The sequence below is a fragment of the Periophthalmus magnuspinnatus genome, chromosome 10, assembly GCF_009829125.3.
Source record: "Periophthalmus magnuspinnatus isolate fPerMag1 chromosome 10, fPerMag1.2.pri, whole genome shotgun sequence".
Taxonomy (NCBI): domain Eukaryota; kingdom Metazoa; phylum Chordata; class Actinopteri; order Gobiiformes; family Gobiidae; genus Periophthalmus; species Periophthalmus magnuspinnatus.
In genome coordinates, this window is record NC_047135.1 from 9,312,829 (window position 1) to 9,334,652 (window position 21,824).

The window sequence follows — 21,824 nt, forward strand, 5'->3', positions numbered from 1 at the left end:
CCAAACAGACTCCTAATAGGGGATATCTTAAGGGATTTTTTAGCAATTTTAACAGTAAAGTCGTGTATTAAATTCCAGAACTCTCTTAAATGATTACACTCCCAAAACATGTGAAAATAAGAACCTGTATGAGATTTACATCTGTTACATTTAGGAGACAGGCTAGAATACATTTTACTCATCCTGAGTGGGGTCAGATATACTTTATTCAAAAATGTATAGTTTTGTTTTAATATTCTGTTGCTTGACATCTTCAGAAAGACACCATTAGTAATTTTACTCCACTGCTCGTCAACACCCAGATCTTTTTGCCATATATATCTTAGAGAAGGAAGAGCTGACTCCTCTTGTTTAGCTAGAAATGTATAGACCCTAGGTCCCTTCAAAGATTTGAAATTTAATAGCATATTCTCTAACTCTGAAACCTCCATTGCCAAACGTTTTTGATTAATCAACGTAGTAATACAATGACACATTTGTAAAAACTTATAAAAATCATGCTTTAGTATTCCAAATTCTTCAGTTAAATCATAAACGTTTTTAAGAGTGTTATTTTTAAATAACTGATGAAACTGCATTAATCCAGATTTTCTCCAGTTTGCCAGCAACGATTTTCCAATCGAGCTTGGGAGGTCAGAGATTGAGGATAGTGGGGCTAACGTTGATATAAATGTTGAGAGTCCACAGTGTTTTTTAACGTCTTGCCAAGCACACAAAATGTCATACACAACATAAATTCTCCCTATAGGAGATAGCATTTTAATATTATTAATAAATGGTAATGACGCCAATGAAACAGGAGAGCAAAGTTCTCTCTCGATGAATGTCCAGTGGGGAGCACTTTGAGTATCAAGCCAGCCTAACATAGCTTTTACTTGACATGACCAGTAATACAGTTGGAAGTCTGGAAGCTCCAATCCCCTTTTATCTTTGGATTTGGATAGTGTTTTGTAAGCAATTCTAGGTGTACCTTTTTTCCAGATAAATTGAGTTATATGTTTATTCAGCGATTTAAAGAATGGTTTATCAATATAGCATGGTAATGATTGATACAGGTACTGTATATAAAATGAGGTAATATATTCATCTTAATTACATCAATCCTACCAAGGAGTGAAATGGGAAGGAGTAGTGGCATGTAGTTTGTCTCAAAGAGTTCCTTTAGATTAGATGTTATATTTACCCCTAAGTATTTAAAGCCGTATGTGTCCAGGAAAAAGGGGACAATTCTTTAAGTTGCCTTGTTAGATTTGTATTAAGAAGTAAAGCATGTGTTTTTTATGTTAACCCTGTAGCCTGACACAGCTCCAAAATTCTCAATAGCTTCTATTATTAACGGATAATTATGAATGGATTTTTGAGGTTCTGTAGCATATAGAACAATGTCGTCTGCGTATAATGAAATCTTATTTTCCACCTTTCAAACTGTGATTCTGGGAATCTCATTGTTATATCTTATCGACTCTGCGAAGGGTTCAATTGCCAGGTTAAACAAAATGGGAGACAAAGGGCATCCTTGGCGGCAACCCCTGGTCAGACCAAAACAGTCTGTGAGAGTTCCATTAATAGAGATTCTAGCTTTTGGCTCGCTATATAATGATTTAATCCAGTTAATGCAATTATCCCCAAGGTTACATTTTTTTAATACTTGTAAAAGGTAGGACCATTCGACCCTATGAAACGCCTTTTCTGCATCTAAAGATAAAATTAATGCTTGTTTTTTTGATAGGGTTGAGTGGTCAATAATGTTTAGAAGTCTCCTGATATTGTCAGATGCATATGTAGCTTTAGTAAAACCTGATTGATCAGAGTTGATAAGTTTTTTAAATCTTTTTTGTAATCTTCCTGCAATAATTTTGAAATAATTTTAAACTCAACTGGTAATAAGGAGATTGGGCGGTAGGATGAGTACTCAGAAGAGTCTTTACCTTCTTTGTGAATAAGGGATAGAATTGCTGTGTCCATTGATCGGGAGAGTATACCTTTTTCACAGAAGTTATGGAGCATAGGCATGAACAGAGGGACTAATTCGGGACAGAAAGTTTTATAGAATTCAATTGTATATCCGTCTTTGCCTGGTGACTTTCCAGAAGGCAATAACAAAATGGCTTCCAGGACTTCATCTGCTGTAAATGGAGAATCTAATTGTTTTTTATCTTGGTCAGATAGAGTAGGGAGAGATATTTTTTCCAGATAATTAGTTATCTCAGTTTCTGGTGGATTTTCTGTTGAACATAATTGCATATAAAAGTTTTGAAAGTTATGTTTGATTGACTCAATGACATATTTGAGCTTTCCCTTGGAAGATCGTATGCATTTAATCATGCAATCACCTTGTTCTTTTTTCAGTTGGTATGCCAATAATCTGGTTGGTTTATTTCCAAATTCATAGTGTCTTTTTCGAGTGAAGAGTAGCATCTTCTTGATTTGTTCTGTTTGTATCTGATTGAGTTTGGTTTTTATTTAATTTCCTCATATTTTCTGGTGTTGGCGATTGTTTGTGATTATGCTCTGCAACTTGTAATTTTTCCTGCAGCTCTTCTGCTTTTCTATTTGCTTCTTTTTTCCCTGCTGATGTATAGGAAATTAGATGATCTCTAATGACGGCTTTCGCTGCATCCCATATTGTGGCAGGGCTCACGGATGTGTCAACATTTTCTTTAGTATATTGTTGGATCCATTTCCTAATGTTGTCACAAGTTTCTGCACAGCTAAAAAATGAAAAATTAAATTTACAAAATTTATTTTGAGATCTGTGATTTGATAATGTAAGAGAAAGGTATAGAAATTAGAATTGGTCCAATTGTGCATGAAGTTACTGATGAGAGAAGGTTATAAGGTAAAAAGAAATAATCCAGTCTAGAGTAGCTATTGTGTCTTGCTGAATAAAAAGTAATAAGTATAATCTTTTATTGTGGGGTTAAAGTGCCTCCACACATCAGTGAGGTCTGTCTTTTTGGTTGCCTCCTCTAAAGCTTGTAATGTTTTTGGATTGCCCAAGCCTGATGAGCTTCTGTCCAAATTGTTATCCATACAGCAGTTGAAGTCCCCACCAATAAGCCCTAATTTGTTGTTGTATTGACAATACAATGTTATAATTTCTATCATAAATTGTGGTCTATCTTCATTTTGGGCATAGATATTTAAAATAGTAATTCCATTTCCTGAAACTGTTCCTTTAATTATAATATATCTGCCCCCTGGGTCGTCCTGTTGTGATTTAAGTAAGAAGGGTGTATTTTTATTAATTAGAATAGCAACTCCCCATTTATTTTGGTTATAACTTGAATAATATACTTGTCCAACCCAATCTCTATGGAGTGCTTTGTGTTCCCCACTGGACAAATGAGTTTCCTGTTGTAATGCAATATCAACCTTTTGTTTTTTCAAAAATGCCATGACTCGTTTACATTTAGTAGGGTGCCTTAGACCTCTGACATTAAACGTGACCACTTTTAATGCACTTGCCATATGATCTGTTAGTCACACAAGTAAGTAACATAGAGAAAATGAATTGTAAAACGCAAACTGAATATTTAATCCAATGCTCACCCGATGCCCCCTCCCCCCTCCCAAACCCACTTCATCTGTTACTCCCATACGTCCCTCCCCTTCCCGTTCATCCCCGCTCGTCTCCCCCTTACCTCCCTGCCACCCTTATGTCTAATCTCTACTTGATTAGACATCCCCCACCTACCTAATAGTGTCCCAGTCAAGTATGACTCCATAAGTGTTTCCTAGTTCACCACACACCTTTAAATACATCTACAGATAACAGATCCACTTGATACGAGCGGACTGTGAGCGTGGTCTCATTAAATTATCACAGTATTTTCCTCTGTGACCCTTGTATCTCTAAGGGTGGCCTTTGCGCTCCATATAAAACTCTGTTGACTTGTAGATTTGAGTCTGCAGGGTTTAGATATAATCAGGGCTAAAAAACTGAAACAGATGAGCTGCAGCAATTAATCAGGGTAGTAATGAATCGTTATTTGGAAAATACAGTAATCTTTTTTTTTTTACACAAACACTGCAATATTATTAAATCAAAATACCCAAAACAAGTGATCTTCGTTAATAATACACTTCACTTACTAGGAAATATTTCCAAATAAGCTTAATTATGAAATAATGTGTACAACCAGAGACCTGCTAATCACACGTACTACAGTTTGAAAGCCAGTGGTGTGATATCTGTGATCCTAAATGTGTCTTTATTTTTCAGTCCACTCTCCGTGGGCCGGTCCAATCAGAGCCATGGCCATTACCGTCCCTCTGGTCATCCTCTCCGCCTTTGCCACCCTCTTCACTGTCATGTGCCGCAAGAAACAACAAGGTCTGAGTCTAATACATGCTCTTTGTTTATGAATTGAAATGGATTTAAAAGCAACAATTTGAATTTACACAAAAGCTGAAAAAAGTCTCTCAGAGCACCAATTACACTGATGTATATTTGGTTATCCTCTGTGTTTTCACAGAGGACATTCTAATTATACGAAAATATGAGCTTGTGAATTGGACATTATTCAATTGCTTTTAGTCATAATGAATTGAACAAAAAAAACAAAACACCAAAACAAGTTAATTCATATGAGACTGTAATTATGCTTTGTGGAAACACTAAAGGGGTATTTTTCTTTTCTTTTTCTTTTTTTTTTTTAGCTCTTTCTACCATGTTATACTATTGTTCCCTCATGAAAAACATGCCGGAAGTGGTTTTAGATGTCATCCATACATGTTTGAGTATTTTAGTGATCTCGCCTGAGCCCTATTTGAACTCTCCTTGCCTTAAACTGTAAAATTATGTCCAGTGCTCCACCCACAAGCCTGTCATCCATGCTCCCACATAATAATTCTCTATAAATATACAAAAGCATGATACAAAACTGTACAGTACAACTTGATAAACCTGATGCAATGTGCTGTAGTTTCACTAGTGGGATGCACTCTGATTGTGTTGTGATAATACCTGATAGAAGTAAATTACCCCCTCTTTAAACTTGTGAATGCTGCATAACAACCAGATAAAAGGTCAAACTTATCTAAATTATTTCTCAATTATCCAGTGGAAATTAAAACATTAAGGGACATTCATGTGCAGTTTCTCATAAGACATGGAAATGCAATTTAACTTTAAAACTAGCAGCTTTTTTGCCGTGTTTGCTTTGTATGCTTTGAGATAAGAAAATTATCCCCTTTCTATCTTCCTTGCAGAAAACATCTACAGTCACCTGGATGAGGAGAGCAGTGAATCCTCCAATCAGAGCGCAGCATTGATCTCAGAGCGTCCTTGGCCCCGCCCCAAGGTGTTCCTGTGTTACTCAAACAGGGACTGTCCTAAACACAACAGTGTGGTGCAGGCCTTCGCTTACTTCCTGCAAGACTTCTGTGGATGTGAGGTACAGCGCTGAAAATCAACAAGAAATATTTATTTAAAAGCATTATGTAACTTTTCTGTTAGAAGTTATGTCACCTTCCCATCTCCATGTAGATATTAATGTTGCTTGGTCTGGAATATTCTACAGTATTGCATTAAAGCTATCTCTTTTGGTTTTTCATCATGTAAAGGTATTTTTTTTCTTTCCTAAAAAAAAGCAAAACAAAACAGCTCTCAGTTTACCTAGTGACACCACCATGGAGATACATAAGATTAAAGCCATACTGTGGAGCATTCCCGGAAACAATAACATCTTCATGCAGACGAGCAGAAAAGCTATATAGTGCACCTTTAACTACCAGTATTTTTAATGGAAGAGAAGGGAACAGATAGGAGGCTTTTGATGTCAGATGTGTACTAATTAAAATGACTTGGGCTGTTCAAATTAGGCCATACATAAAAATAGGCCTCTCCCAAACAGCAACACCATTGGTGTTGAGTTTGTAGAAACATTTGAACATGCATTGTTTTATCGTACTGTCCCTAAACACCTCATGTTGTGTTCAGGTTGTGTTGGACCTGTGGGAGCATTTGGATATGTGCAGAGAGGGACAGATGTCGTGGTTGAGTCGACAGTTGGATGAAGCAGATTTCATCATGACAATCTGCTCCAAAGGACTTCGGTGAGACTCAGAATTAAACTATCCATCCATCCATCCATCCATCCATCCATTTTCTTCCGCTTATCCGGGGCCGGGTCGCGGGGGCAGCAGTCTAAGCAGGGACTCCCAGACTTCCCTCACCCCGGACACGTCCTCCAGCTCCTCCGGTGGGACCCCAAGGCGTTCCCAGGCCAGCCGAGAGACATAGTCCCTCCAGCGTGTCCTGGGTCTTCCCCGGGGCCTCCTCCTGGTGGGACATGCCCAGAACACCTCCCTAGGGAGGCGTCCAGGAAGCATCCTGAGCAGATGCCCGAGCCACCTCAACTGGTTCCTCTCAACGTGTAGGAGCAGCGGCTCTACTCTGAGCTCCTCCTGTGTGACCGAGCTCCTCACCTTATCCCTAAGGGTGCGCCCACTCTGCGGAGGAAACCCATTTCAGCCGCTTGTATCCGCGACCTTGTCCTTTCGGTCATTACTCAGAGCTCATGACCATAGGTGAGGGTAGGAACGTAGATTGACCGGTAAATCGAGAGCTTTGCCTTTGGGCTCAGCTCCTTCTTCACCACAACGGACCGATACAGCGACCGCATCACTGCAGACGCTGCATCGATCCGCCTGTCAATCTCACGCTCCATCCTTCCCTCACTCGTGAACAAGACCCTGAGATACTTGAACTCCTCCACTTGGGGCAGAGACTCACCACCCACCCGGAGAGGGCAAGCCACCTTTTTCCGGTCGAGAACCATGGCCTCGGATTTGGAGGAGCTGATTCTCATCCCAGCCGCTTCACACTTGGCTGCAAACCGCCCCAGTGCCTGCTGCAGGTCCTGGCTCGAAGAAGCCATCAGGACAACATCATCTGCAAACAGCAGAGATGAAATCCTGTGGTTCCCAAACCAGACCCCCTCCGGCCCCTGGCTGCACCTAGAAATTCTGTCCATAAATATAATGAACAGAACCGGTGACAAAGGGCAGCCCTGGCGGAGTCCAACATGCACCGGGAACAGGTCTGACTTACTGCCGGCAATGCGAACACAGCTCCTGCTCCGGTCATACAGGGACCGGACAGCCCTTAGCAAAGAGCCCCGGACCCCATACTCCCAGAGCACCCCCCCAAAGGACACCAGGAGGGACACGGTCGAATGCCTTCTCCAGATCCACAAAACACATGTGGACTGGTTGGGCATACTCCCATGAGCCCTCGAGGATCTGATGGAGAGTATAGAGCTGGTCCAGTGTTCCACGACCAGGTCGACTATCGGTCGGATTCTCCTCTCCAGTACCCTGGAATAGACCTTACCGGGAAGGCTGAGGAGTGTGATTCCCCTGTAATTGGAACACACCCTCCGGTCCCCCTTCTTATACAGAGGGACCACCACCCCGGTCTGCCATTCCACAGGTACTGTCCCCGACCGCCACGCGATGTTGCAGAGACGTGTCAGCCAAGACAGCCCCACAACATCCAGAGACTTGAGGTACTCAGGACGGATCTCGTCCACCCCCGGAGCCTTGCCACCGAGGAGCTTGCCAACCACCTCAGTGACTTCAGCCAGGGTGATGGACGAGTCCGCCTTTGGGTCCCCAGTTTCTGCTTCCTCCTTGGAAGACGTGACAGTGGGATTGAGGAGATCCTCAAAGTATTCCTTCCACCGCCCGACAACATCCCCAGTCGAGGTCAGCAGCTCTCCACCCGCACTGTAAACAGTGTTGGTGAAGCACTGCTTCCCCCTCCTGAGGTGTCGGACGGTTTGCCAGAATCTCTTTGAGGCCGTCCGATAGTCCTCCTCCATGGCCTCCCCGAACTCCTCCCAACCCCAAAATTTTGCCTCTGTGACTGCCCGAGCCGCGGCACGCTTGGCCCGCCGGTACTCATCAGCTGCCTCAGGAGTCCCATGAGCCAACAATGCTCGATAGGACTCCTTCAGCTGGACGGCATCCCTTACTTCCGGTGTCCACCACCGGGTTCGGGGATTGCCGCCACGACAAGCACCACAGACCTTACGACCACAGCTACGAGCAGCCGCATCGACAATAGAGGTGGAGAACATGGCCCACTCGGAGTCCATGTCTCCAACCTCCCCCGGGATCAGGGAGAAGCTCTCCCGGAGGTGGGAGTTGAAGATCCCCCTGACAGAGGGCTCCGCCAGACGTTCCCAGCAGACCCTCACAATGCGCTTGGGCCTGCCAGGTCTGTCCGGCTTCCTCCTCCGCCAGCGGATCCAACTCACCACCAGGTGGTGATCAGTTGACAGCTCAGCCCCTCTCTTCACCCGAGTGTCCAAGACATGCGGTCAGAGGTCAGATGACACAACAACAAAGTCGATCATCGACCTCCGACCTAGAGTGTCCTGGTGCCACGTGCACCGATGGACACCCTTGTGCTCGAACATGGTGTTCGTTATGGACAAACTGTGACTAGCACAGAAGTCCAATAACAAAACACCGCTCGGGTTCAGATCAGGGAGGCCGTTCCTCCCAATCACGCCCCTCCAAGTGTCACTGTCGTTACCCACATGGGCGTTGAAGTCCCCCAGGAGACCAACGGAGTCCCCGGTTGGTGCACTGTCTAGTACCCCTCCCAGGGACTCCAAGAAAGCCGGGTACTCCGCACTGCTGCTTGGCCCGTAGGCCGACACAACAGTGAGAGACCTGTCCCTGACCCGTCTGACATTCCATGTCCCCAGAGCTAGTCGACATGGGTGAATTTAAATAAGTCTGCTGCATACTATCTGTTCCTAATTTGTAAGCATTTTATTGTCTGATAATCAGCAAATGCACATTAGCATAATAAGATGTTAGTTTTACCGTGATTTAAAAACTCCTCTCTAGTCTTTAAGTACTCTAGTTAATGTTTTGATCTAAAAAAACAAATATAAATAAGTATTATGACAGGTTTGCAGTACATGAAAACTCACAGCAGGTGTCAGTATTTTTAAATTTCAGTTTGTTGATTCAGGAGGATTCAGAGTGGCAACAATACTTTATAATGTATAACAGGAAAGTAATGTAATCTAATTGGCTATTTTTGTCAATTTAATTGATCTATTTCCAAATGTTGAGACAGTTATTTTGTTGAGAGGAAGAGTCGCCGTGGAAAAACTCCAATTGGACGCCGTGGCAACAGCAGCTCCTCCCCCAAAGACAGTGGGCCACTCAGCAGCAGTGAACGTGGCACCTCCAAGGACAGCGGACCAATCGGCAGCAGCAGTGGGGGTGACTTGTTCCTGGTTACTGTAGCGATGATCTCAGAGCAGCTGCGATTGGCCAAACAGAGTGAGAAAGAGCTGAGCCGCTTCATGGCTGTTTATTTTGATTACTCCACAGAGAATGACATCCCTACAGCGCTCACCCTGGCCCCAAGGTGAGTTTGATCTACTATTAAGACACTGTTTAATTCAAATGGTACTAATTTAGAAGAGGTTTTACAATTCTTTATAACAGGGCCATAACTGCATCCAAATAACATACTGTGATATCCACATCAAATTACTTAATTGCATATTAATCTATGTATGTTGTATCTGTCCCTATTCAAATAAACAATACATAAATAATTATTATTAATTACTGGTTGGGAACAGCTAAAATGAATATTGTTACATTTTATTTAAAAGTCCTTTATTATGCAAATTGCCTATTGTGAGGTTTAGGACATGTTTGAATGTTGTTACCTCCTCAAAAACATACCTGGAATTGTTTTGTTTCATTCACACATGTTTGAGTAATCCTTTATTATTAGTTTGTCAACATCGCCAAAGGTCAAAATACCCTGTTCACCTTGTGATGTCATGACGATTAAGCTTTCAAATTAACAGCTAGCTTTTACCTTTTGTTCAGCAGTGATAGGCAATTCCAGGGCTGAAATTATCCAAATGATTTTAATGGTGTATGGAGTTTAAAAACACAGTGGAGCACCTGTAGTACCACATGATACCACACGGTGCAACAGAGTGTTTTCTGTTTGAGAGAAGAACAGCCAAAATATGCATAGTTTGTGTATTAACAGGCCTGTCTACAGAAATTTAGGGGTCTGGGGCAAGAAGCCTCCTCCTCAAATATAAATTAATAGAAGGGTCCAGTTCTGGGGCCCAGAACAGCAGACACCTTTGTCCCCCCCTCGTTGACTCACCTGTGTGTTAAACATGTGTCATCGAAATGAAACAAAACCAGGTATCTTTTTGATGACGAAACAATGTTATAACATAGATCAGATTAAAAATGAATGGGTCTCGTCAGTAATAGAAATCCTCAGGTTAATCATTTGGGAATTTACCTTTAGGACATTTTATGTACTGAAGTGTAATCAATAGGGAAACCTGGAAACCATCAATACCAAAATTATTTTTAATTCTGGTCTTTGTTGGCTCTTAAACATGCAGTTGGAGTGACTCACAATAAGTGAGGATTTATGGACTTAAAGCTGGACCTATGGAACTTTTTAAGGAAAAAATAAATAAATAAATAAATAAAATGAAAGCATGTTTTTTTTTTCCATTTAGGTTATTATTGCACTAAAAATGAAATGTAAAACATGCATCTTTACTGTGAGTGCTTGTGTCTCCACAAACCTGACTCTTCTTTGGCCTGGGGGAGGGCCTCTTGCTTGTTTCCATGGAAATGTTTTTCTTTTGGCTATAATATTCTACTATATGGCAAAACTTATCCATCTCCATGGAGAATGTTCGGAGGTATGGTTTTACCTTTCTGTTTCCATGGATTCATGCATGTGAGATGTCACCTCCAGAAAGTTACACACTGTAAATTTAAAAACTAAACAGGAGATTTGTGTATTCAAATAGATGGCTATTTGGGGAAAATTGAAACTGAGTGCTTCCTGAGTTTGCATCAGATTGAGTAAATGCTCATAATTACGTGCCTTTTACTATTATAATTGAGTAGCAAAATAATTGTTAGGGGGAGCGCTAGTGTAGTACTTTGAGAAGCTTTTCAAATTAAGTCGTACAAAGACAGTATTATTATTACAAAAACTTAGGACTCATTATTAGTATAAGCTGAAGGTTTTTCTGCTCTAAAGAATATGTATTTTTATTTATTTATTTGACATAACACACAATAGAAGATTGGATTATTGCGCAAATATCATATTTTCAAACATATTTTTTTCTTTTTTCAGGCTGAAGTTGATGGACCAGTTGCCACAGCTCTTTTCTCGTCTGCACTCGTCGCACTCCTCCCTGTGGGATGGAGCACCCCCTAACATCTCACGGAGGAACTACTTCAGGAGCAAATCTGGTCGCTCTCTGTATGTCTCCATCTGTAACATGCACCAGTTCATCTCGCAGAACCCCGACTGGTTCGACCAACAACTGCATTCGCAAACAGGAAGTTCCGCCCCCAGCTCACTTCCTGTATCCTGCGAGGCCACACCCACATCAGCCCCACAGTCCAGTTTAGTCCTGAATGAAGTTGCAGTGAAAACTCTAGACTCAGCACCAAAGAGGAACCTGGTCTTGTTGGCGCCAGGATCCGGCCCGGGCTCAGTGACAAGTCTAAGTCCGAGTTATAGTCCTGGTTATGATCCGGGTCCACGTTGCTCTCAGTCCTTGCCTAGAGCCTCCTCCAGGTAAAACTCCAGTAAACTCAAAACATGTCCATACCTTTAGACCAGTGGTTCAACTTTACACACAAAGTGTCACCTAAGAAAATATTTAGCATTCTGTGTACCACCAGATCTATAACAGGATTAAACTAGGGCTAAAGCCAGGTCTGAAACGGGACCAATTATAGTAATTATTGAAGACTACTACTGAAGAGGAGTCTGCATACCACCAGAACAAGTTTGCATACCACAGTTTTTAGACTATTGAGTATGTTGTCTATAATAAAGAACTATTTAAGACACAGTGAAAATTGCTGATTAAAAATGTATCAGACTTGAACCTCAACCAAGCCATTTACAGGTACATCTTTGCACATTCCTGATTGCTACAGTGTTGTCTTATAATTGTCTTGGAGAGTGACAAAAATGACAGTTGCAAGGGCTATTGAGTGATGAAAATCCATTGCAATAAACAAGTTCTCAAAAGAGACCCGTAAACAGAAAGTTGAGTATGTGGGTTACATGATATAGACCCTAGTATTGCATGTTTGAATGTCCCTGAATCAGAAAAAAATTCCATATTAATATTAGCGATGTGCCAAAGAGTGAATGAGGACTACGTAAGCAAGTTAGATACATTTAAAAAACTCTTCCTTCCGTGGTTTGAAAATTGGGTTACATTATGCAGCTCTAATTGTGGTATTTTGTTGCTTTCTTTTGGTCTCACAAACTTATCACTGTTTTATGTTGTGCAGGTGCAGCTCCAGTGTACCTGCCACCTCCTCCTCTGCTGTGTCCTCTGTAATTGTCCCATATGTGAAGACTCCACCAGCTGTGGACCAGCTGAGACCGGTTCAGGACCAAGACTCGGGCCCTGTCCAGGGTCTAGACCAGGGACCAGACCCTTCCCCCCCTGAACCTCCCCCACGGGATTCTGGAATATATGACTCCTCTATGCCATCATCTGAGCTTTCCATACCACTCATGGATGGGCTGTCACATGACCATGTAGACTCCTCCTCATTGGCTGACAGCGAGTCATCTTCCTCTGGACTTGGTACGAAATGCTACTTTTGAGATTAGGGCAGCAAGATTAATTGAATCAAAATCACAATTTGTGATTTGCTAATTGCGTCCATTCAGATTTCAAAGGCTGCAATTTTTGAAGTACCATAAATTCATCCACAAACAACAAAATGCCCTGTCCATGTACAAACATGTTCTGAAATACAATTCTTGTATTTTATTATTTATTTATGTATTTGAACAATGCAATAGTTACAAAACTACTAGTACTACTTTGTCAGTTCACATTTTAGTCTTTTTGACATGTGTAAAATGTGAACTTTGAACAGAACCCTATTATTAAACATTATGTATATGTATATATATATATATATATATATATATATATATATATATATATATATATATGTATATATATATATATATATATATATATATATATATATATATATATATATATATGTATGTGTGTGTGTGTGTGTGTGTGTGTGTGTGTGTGTGTGTGTGTGCATGAATATATACATACATACATATGTAAGTAATGTTAATTGTATCATAAGCATGTTTTAAATGCATTTTTTAAATGTAATTTCTAACAAAGCACCATGTCTCTCTGTTCAGGGGATGAGGAGCCGCCCACTGTTTCCTCTCTCCACTGCAGTGCCACCACTGTTTGTAAGGCAGAACTGCACCGACAGGACACCCCAGTGATGTCACTGTGAACAACCAATGAGAGCAAAGGACTCTAGTAACGTCATCAGACAGACTTTTTATGAATGGAAAAAAGGGAGTTACGGAACATTTGTAACCACTTATTTGAAGGACTCAATTGGACCATTTTGAGCCTTTTCTTGTTTTGACTTATTTTAACATAAATATTACTGTTAATAAGATTACATGGCACTTTGACGCAGAAATACAGGAAGCCACACAACACAAATTGTTCAATCCTTACCGTTTCTCCAATCATATTGCAGCAGTTTGATCACATGGTACATGATAGACAGGCTTTATGCCTTATTTCTACTTGTATTTAGAGCTCAAAAGCTTAATGCAATAACTCAGTTTTATTTTACATTTTTATTCTGAAACTGCATTCGTTTTTACTCTTTATTTTTCAAATGTCTAATGGAAAAATGGAAGTTTTACTTCAGTACTTTATGAAGATGTGAGTCTGGTCACTGGTGAGTCTCGCTGAGTTCAAATGTGCATGATTGACAGGTGGATAGTCAATCAGGGGCGTGCATGGTTCGACTGTATTAAACAAAAATGAAAAAGGAAAAAAATATCAGAAGAGACTGAAAAACAGCATGGATTTCTGTCAACAGAGATGCAATTTGCTTGGGCATTTTTTATTTAAAAGTGTGTCTTTTTTATATATACCTTTTTAACAGTAAATGAAAACTTTATTTCTGTGGAGAATCGGTTACATTTTACAAATCCTCTATAAAACCTGTACTTGTTTAACTATTTCACAATTCATCAAAGGGATGTTTTTTTGTGTTAGGACTTTTATTCTGAAGGGAAAAGTCAGCATTTCCTGTTTGTACAGATTTTATTTTGGAAATGTCTGATGTTTTTAAATGTTTTTATTGCTGTTTATTAATAATAATTTCCATATTGTTCTACATTTTATAGAGTTGTACTGTTTTATAGTACTGTCCTGTAGGAATAAATCATTTAATATGATCTGTTATTATTTGATTGATTGAGTTTTTATAAAGGCGATATCAAAATGCCGGCAATGGTATTCAACAGTGACTGAGGACCTGTTTAATTTAACCCACAAGGGGGCAGTAAAGATCCTCCAAGTTTAGACCCAGGTGGTGATGTAATTGCAGGGCAAAAGATACAAAACTTTGAAACTTGCAATTAAAACAGATTTGTAGGCACATTGTTGCAGTTGTACCTCAAGTACTATAAACCTGAACAGATTCTCTCTGAACTGACTCTTCAATGGCTGTAATGGTCTATAATCAGTTTAGACAGGTAGTAATGCTTTGGTTCAGTCAGCTCTGGTGTAGTCCTTGTCCTGTTTTTTTAGAGAAGACAGCAGTTTGAAGAACATTTTATAAATTCTTCTGTACTTTATTTTGGTTTAAAAGGAGGGGTTTATTTGTTTAGGAGCAGAAGCTGAAAGATTTGAATGCATTTTTACAGTCATCATAAATCCATAGGCGTCTCCACTCCGATGATTCAGATAATGTTGTTTTTTTCATATAAAACATGTTGTTAAAGTTGATAAGAAGCTTAAACTGTCAGAGGCTTGTGTCTGGGAGAGATTTACAGCCGTGAAACTGGTTCAACAAAGTCAGTGAAGCAGAGACGAAAGGATTTAGGCTTAAAACAGCACAAAACGGACAGAAAAAGGGCCCTTCACAATAAAAGCACAGGATATAAAAGAGACTGAACAGAAATGAAAATGGTAGCACTCATTAAACAGACAGAACTGAGAGATGGAAAAATTTTACATTTTATTTTTAATTAATTGAAAAATAATTTAATTGATAAATTAATAATTAAACATATTATTAATCCCTCTACATTTTGATATACCTTTCCATGTACATTTGAAGTTTCCTGCATTTATCTGAATTCAGTCTGCACTTAAATATATATATATATATATATATATATATATATATATATATATATATATATATATATATATATATATATATATATATATATATATATATATATATATATATATATATATATATATATATATATATATATATATATATATATATTTAAGTGCAGACTGAATTCAGATAAATGCAGGAAACTTCAAATGTACATGGAAAGGTATATCAAAATGTAGAGGGATTAATAATATATGTTTAATTAATTAATTTATCAATTAAATTATTTTTCAATTAATTAAAAATAAAATGTAAAATTTTTCCATCTCTCAGTTCTGTCTGTTTAATGAGTGCTACCATTTTCATTTCTGTTCAGTCTCTTTTATATCCTGTGCTTTTATTGTGAAGGGCCCTTTTTCTGTCCGTTTTGTGCTGTTTTAAGCCTAAATCCTTTCGTCTCTGCTTCACTGACTTTGTTGAACCAGTTTCACGGCTGTAAATCTCTCCCAGACACAAGCCTCTGACAGTTTAAGCTTCTTATCAACTTTAACAACATGTTTTATATGAAAAAAAACAACATTATCTGAATCATCGGAGTGGAGACGCCTATGGATTTATGATGACTGTAAAAATGCATTCAAATCTTTCAGCTTCTGCTCCTAAACAAATAAACCCCTCCTTTTAAACCAAAATAAAGTACAGAAGAATTTATAAAATGTTCTTCAAACTGCTGTCTTCTCTAAAAAAACAGGACAAGGACTACACCAGAGCTGACTGAACCAAAGCATTACTACCTGTCTAAACTGATTATAGACCATTACAGCCATTGAAGAGTCAGTTCAGAGAGAATCTGTTCAGGTTTATAGTACTTGAGGTACAACTGCAACAATGTGCCTACAAATCTGTTTTAATTGCAAGTTTCAAAGTTTTGTATCTTTTGCCCTGCAATTACATCACCACCTGGGTCTAAACTTGGAGGATCTTTACTGCCCCCTTGTGGGTTAAATTAAACAGGTCCTCAGTCACTGTTGAATACCATTGCCGGCATTTTGATATTGCCTTTATAAAAACTCAATCAATCAAATAATAACAGATCATATTAAATGATTTATTCCTACAGGACAGTACTATAAAACAGTACAACTCTATAAAATGTAGAACAATATGGAAATTATTATTAATAAACAGCAATAAAAACATTTAAAAACATCAGACATTTCCAAAATAAAATCTGTACAAACAGGAAATGCTGACTTTTCCCTTCAGAATAAAAGTCCTAACACAAAAAACATCCCTTTGATGAATTGTGAAATAGTTAAACAAGTACAGGTTTTATAGAGGATTTGTAAAATGTAACCGATTCTCCACAGAAATAAAGTTTTTCATTTACTGTTAAAAGGTATATATAAAAAAGACACACTTTTAAATAAAAAATGCCCAAGCAAATTGCATCTCTGTTGACAGAAATCCATGCTGTTTTTCAGTCTCTTCTGATATTTTTTTCCTTTTTCATTTTTGTTTTAATACAGTCGAACCATGCACGCCCCTGATTGACTAATCCACCTGTCAATCATGCACATTTGAACTCAGCGAGACTCACCAGTGACCAGACTCACATCTTCATAAAGTACTGAAGTAAAACTTCCATTTTTCCATTAGACATTTGAAAAATAAAGAGTAAAAACGAATGCAGTTTCAGAATAAAAATGTAAATAAAACTGAGTTATTGCATTAAGCTTTTGAGCTCTAAATACAAGTAGAAATAAGGCATAAAGCCTGTCTATCATGTACCATGTGGATCAAACTGCTGCAATATGATTGGAGAAACGGTAAGGATTGAACAATTTGTGTTGTGTGGCTTCCTGTATTTCTGCGTCAAAGTGCCATGTAATCTTATTAACAGTAAATATTTATGTTAAAATAAGTCAAAACAAGAAAAGGCTCAAAATGGTCCAATTGAGTCCTTCAAATAAGTGGTTACAAATGTTCCGTAACTCCCTTTTTTCCATTCATAAAAAGTCTGTCTGATGACGTTACTAGAGTCCTTTGCTCTCATTGGTTGTTCACAGTGACATCACTGGGGTGTCCTGTCGGTGCAGTTCTGCCTTACAAACAGTGGTGGCACTGCAGTGGAGAGAGGAAACAGTGGGCGGCTCCTCATCCCCTGAACAGAGAGACATGGTGCTTTGTTAGAAATTACATTTAAAAATGCATTTAAAACATGCTTATGATACAATTAACATTACTTACATATGTATGTATGTATATATTCATGCACACACACACACACACACAACACATATATATATATATATATATATATATATATATATATATATATATATATATATATATATATATATATATATATATATATATATATATATACATATACATAATGTTTAATAATAGGGTTCTGTTCAAAGTTCACATTTTACACATGTCAAAAAGACTAAATGTGAACTGACAAGTAGTACTAGTAGTTTTGTAACTATTGCATTGTTCAAATACATAAATAAATAATAAAATACAAGAATTGTATTTCAGAACATGTTTGTACATGGACAGGGCATTTTGTTGTTTTGTGGATGAATTTATGGTACTTCAAAATTGCAAGCCTTTGAAATCTGAATGGACGCAATTAGCAAATCACAAATTGTGATTTTGATTCAATTAATCTTGCTGCCCTAATCTCAAAAGTAGCATTTCGTACCAAGTCCAGAGGAAGATGACTCGCTGTCAGCCAATGAGGAGGAGTCTACATGGTCATGTGACAGCCCATCCATGAGTGGTATGGAAAGCTCAGATGATGGCATAGAGGAGTCATATATTCCAGAATCCCGTGGGGGAGGTTCAGGGGGGGAAGGGTCTGGTCCCTGGTCTAGACCCTGGACAGGGCCCGAGTCTTGGTCCTGAACCGGTCTCAGCTGGTCCACAGCTGGTGGAGTCTTCACATATGGGACAATTACAGAGGACACAGCAGAGGAGGAGGTGGCAGGTACACTGGAGCTGCACCTGCACAACATAAAACAGTGATAAGTTTGTGAGACCAAAAGAAAGCAACAAAATACCACAATTAGAGCTGCATAATGTAACCCAATTTTCAAACCACGGAAGGAAGAGTTTTTTAAATGTATCTAACTTGCTTACGTAGTCCTCATTCACTCTTTGGCACATCGCTAATATTAATATGGAATTTTTTTTCTGATTCAGGGACATTCAAACATGCAATACTAGGGTCTATATCATGTAACCCACATACTCAACTTTCTGTTTACGGGTCTCTTTTGAGAACTTGTTTATTGCAATGGATTTTCATCACTCAATAGCCCTTGCAACTGTCATTTTTGTCACTCTCCAAGGACAATTATAAGACAACACTGTAGCAATCAGGAATGTGCAAAGATGTACCTGTAAATGGCTTGGTTGAGGTTCAAGTCTGATACATTTTTAATCAGCAATTTTCACTGTGTCTTAATAGTTCTTTTATTATAGACAACATACTCAATAGTCTAAAAACTGTGGTATGCAACTTGTTCTGGTGGTATGCATGACTCCTCTTCAGTAGTAGTCTTCAATAATTACTATAATTGGTCCCGTTTCAGACCTGGCTTTAGCCCTAGTTTAATCCTGTTATAGATCTGGTGGTACACAGAATGCTAAATATTTTCTTAGGTGACACTTTGTGTGTAAAGTTTGAACCACTGGTCTAAAGGTATGGACATTGTTTTGAGTTTACTGGAGTTTTACCTGGAGGAGGCTCTAGGCAAGGACTGAGAGCAACGTGGACCCGGATCATAACCAGGACTATAACTCGGACTTAGACTTGTCACTGAGCCCGGGCCGGATCCTGGCGCCAACAAGACCAGGTTCCTCTTTGGTGCTGAGTCTAGAGTTTTCACTGCAACTTCATTCAGGACTAACTGGGACTGTGGGGCTGATGTGGGTGTGGCCTCGCAGGATACAGGAAGTGAGCTGGGGGCGGAACTTCCTGTTTGCGAATGCAGTTGTTGGTCGAACCAGTCGGGGTTCTGCGAGATGAACTGGTGCATGTTACAGATGGAGACATACAGAGAGCGACCAGATTTGCTCCTGAAGTAGTTCCTCCGTGAGATGTTAGGGGGTGCTCCATCCCACAGGGAGGAGTGCGACGAGTGCAGACGAGAAAAGAGCTGTGGCAACTGGTCCATCAACTTCAGCCTGAAAAAAGAAAAAAATATGTTTGAAAATATGATATTTGCGCAATAATCCAATCTTCTATTGTGTGTTATGTCAAATAAATAAATAAATAAATAAAAATACATATTCTTTAGAGCAGAAAAACCTTCAGCTTATACTAATAATGAGTCCTAAGTTTTTGTAATAATAATACTGTCTTTGTACGACTTAATTTGAAAAGCTTCTCAAAGTACTACACTAGCGCTCCCCCTAACAATTATTTTGCTACTCAATTATAATAGTAAAAGGCACGTAATTATGAGCATTTACTCAATCTGATGCAACTCAGGAAGCACTCAGTTTCAATTTCCCCAAATAGCCATCTATTTGAATACACAAATCTCCTGTTTAGTTTTTAAATTTACAGTGTGTAACTTTCTGGAGGTGACATCTCACATGCATGAATCCATGGAAACAGAAAGGTAAAACCATACCTCCGAACATTCTCCATGGAGATGGATAAGTTTTGCCATATAGTAGAATATTATAGCCAAAAGAAAAACATTTCCATGGAAACAAGCAAGAGGCCCTCCCCCAGGCCAAAGAAGAGTCAGGTTTGTGGAGACACAAGCACTCACAGTAAAGATGCATGTTTTACATTTCATTTTTAGTGCAATAATAACCTAAATGGAAAAAAAAAACATGCTTTCATTTTATTTATTTATTTATTTATTTTTTCCTTAAAAAGTTCCATAGGTCCAGCTTTAAGTCCATAAATCCTCACTTATTGTGAGTCACTCCAACTGCATGTTTAAGAGCCAACAAAGACCAGAATTAAAAATAATTTTGGTATTGATGGTTTCCAGGTTTCCCTATTGATTACACTTCAGTACATAAAATGTCCTAAAGGTAAATTCCCAAATGATTAACCTGAGGATTTCTATTACTGACGAGACCCATTCATTTTTAATCTGATCTATGTTATAACATTGTTTCGTCATCAAAAAGATACCTGGTTTTGTTTCATTTCGATGACACATGTTTAACACACAGGTGAGTCAACGAGGGGGGGACAAAGGTGTCTGCTGTTCTGGGCCCCAGAACTGGACCCTTCTATTAATTTATATTTGAGGAGGAGGCTTCTTGCCCCAGACCCCTAAATTTCTGTAGACAGGCCTGTTAATACACAAACTATGCATATTTTGGCTGTTCTTCTCTCAAACAGAAAACACTCTGTTGCACCGTGTGGTATCATGTGGTACTACAGGTGCTCCACTGTGTTTTTTAAACTCCATACACCATTAAAATCATTTGGATAATTTCAGCCCTGGAATTGCCTATCACTGCTGAACAAAAGGTAAAAGCTAGCTGTTAATTTGAAAGCTTAATCGTCATGACATCACAAGGTGAACAGGGTATTTTGACCTTTGGCGATGTTGACAAACTAATAATAAAGGATTACTCAAACATGTGTGAATGAAACAAAACAATTCCAGGTATGTTTTTGAGGAGGTAACAACATTCAAACATGTCCTAAACCTCACAATAGGCAATTTGCATAATAAAGGACTTTTAAATAAAATGTAACAATATTCATTTTTAGCTGTTCCCAACCAGTAATTAATAATAATTATTTATGTATTGTTTATTTGAATAGGGACAGATACAACATACATAGATTAATATGCAATTAAGTAATTTGATGTGGATATCACAGTATGTTATTTGGATGCAGTTATGGCCCTGTTATAAAGAATTGTAAAACCTCTTCTAAATTAGTACCATTTGAATTAAACAGTGTCTTAATAGTAGATCAAACTCACCTTGGGGCCAGGGTGAGCGCTGTAGGGATGTCATTCTCTGTGGAGTAATCAAAATAAACAGCCATGAAGCGGCTCAGCTCTTTCTCACTCTGTTTGGCCAATCGCAGCTGCTCTGAGATCATCGCTACAGTAACCAGGAACAAGTCACCCCCACTGCTGCTGCCGATTGGTCCGCTGTCCTTGGAGGTGCCACGTTCACTGCTGCTGAGTGGCCCACTGTCTTTGGGGGAGGAGCTGCTGTTGCCACGGCGTCCAATTGGAGTTTTTCCACGGCGACTCTTCCTCTCAACAAAATAACTGTCTCAACATTTGGAAATAGATCAATTAAATTGACAAAAATAGCCAATTAGATTACATTACTTTCCTGTTATACATTATAAAGTATTGTTGCCACTCTGAATCCTCCTGAATCAACAAACTGAAATTTAAAAATACTGACACCTGCTGTGAGTTTTCATGTACTGCAAACCTGTCATAATACTTATTTATATTTGTTTTTTTAGATCAAAACATTAACTAGAGTACTTAAAGACTAGAGAGGAGTTTTTAAATCACGGTAAAACTAACATCTTATTATGCTAATGTGCATTTGCTGATTATCAGACAATAAAATGCTTACAAATTAGGAACAGA

General features: G+C 38.9%; 2 protein-coding genes across 2 annotated transcripts in view; one reads left to right on the plus strand and one right to left on the minus strand.

Annotated features, from left to right (window-relative positions):
• The first annotated feature begins 1,036 nt into the window (after window positions 1–1,036).
• LOC117378074 (interleukin-17 receptor D-like) lies at window positions 1,037–13,467 on the plus strand. Its single transcript, XM_055225060.1, has 8 exons — window positions 1,037–1,055; window positions 4,226–4,336; window positions 5,215–5,399; window positions 5,945–6,060; window positions 9,104–9,400; window positions 11,174–11,623; window positions 12,355–12,656; window positions 13,247–13,467. The coding sequence occupies exons 1-8, from the start codon at window positions 1,037–1,039 to the stop codon at window positions 13,345–13,347; spliced, it is 1,581 nt and encodes a 526-aa protein (XP_055081035.1). The 3' UTR covers window positions 13,348–13,467.
• Window positions 13,468–17,046: 3,579 nt separating this feature from the next.
• The window catches only part of LOC117378077 (interleukin-17 receptor D-like), a 44,938-nt gene continuing 40,160 nt past the window's right edge, over window positions 17,047–21,824 (minus strand). The window contains exons 13-16 of the mRNA XM_055224734.1: window positions 21,192–21,488; window positions 18,961–19,410; window positions 17,924–18,225; window positions 17,047–17,374 (exon numbers count right to left, since the gene is read on the minus strand). Of these exons, the coding sequence (XP_055080709.1) occupies window positions 17,274–17,374; window positions 17,924–18,225; window positions 18,961–19,410; window positions 21,192–21,488 (1,150 nt within the window). The 3' untranslated portion in view covers window positions 17,047–17,273. The remainder of the gene's footprint in view (window positions 17,375–17,923; window positions 18,226–18,960; window positions 19,411–21,191; window positions 21,489–21,824) is intronic.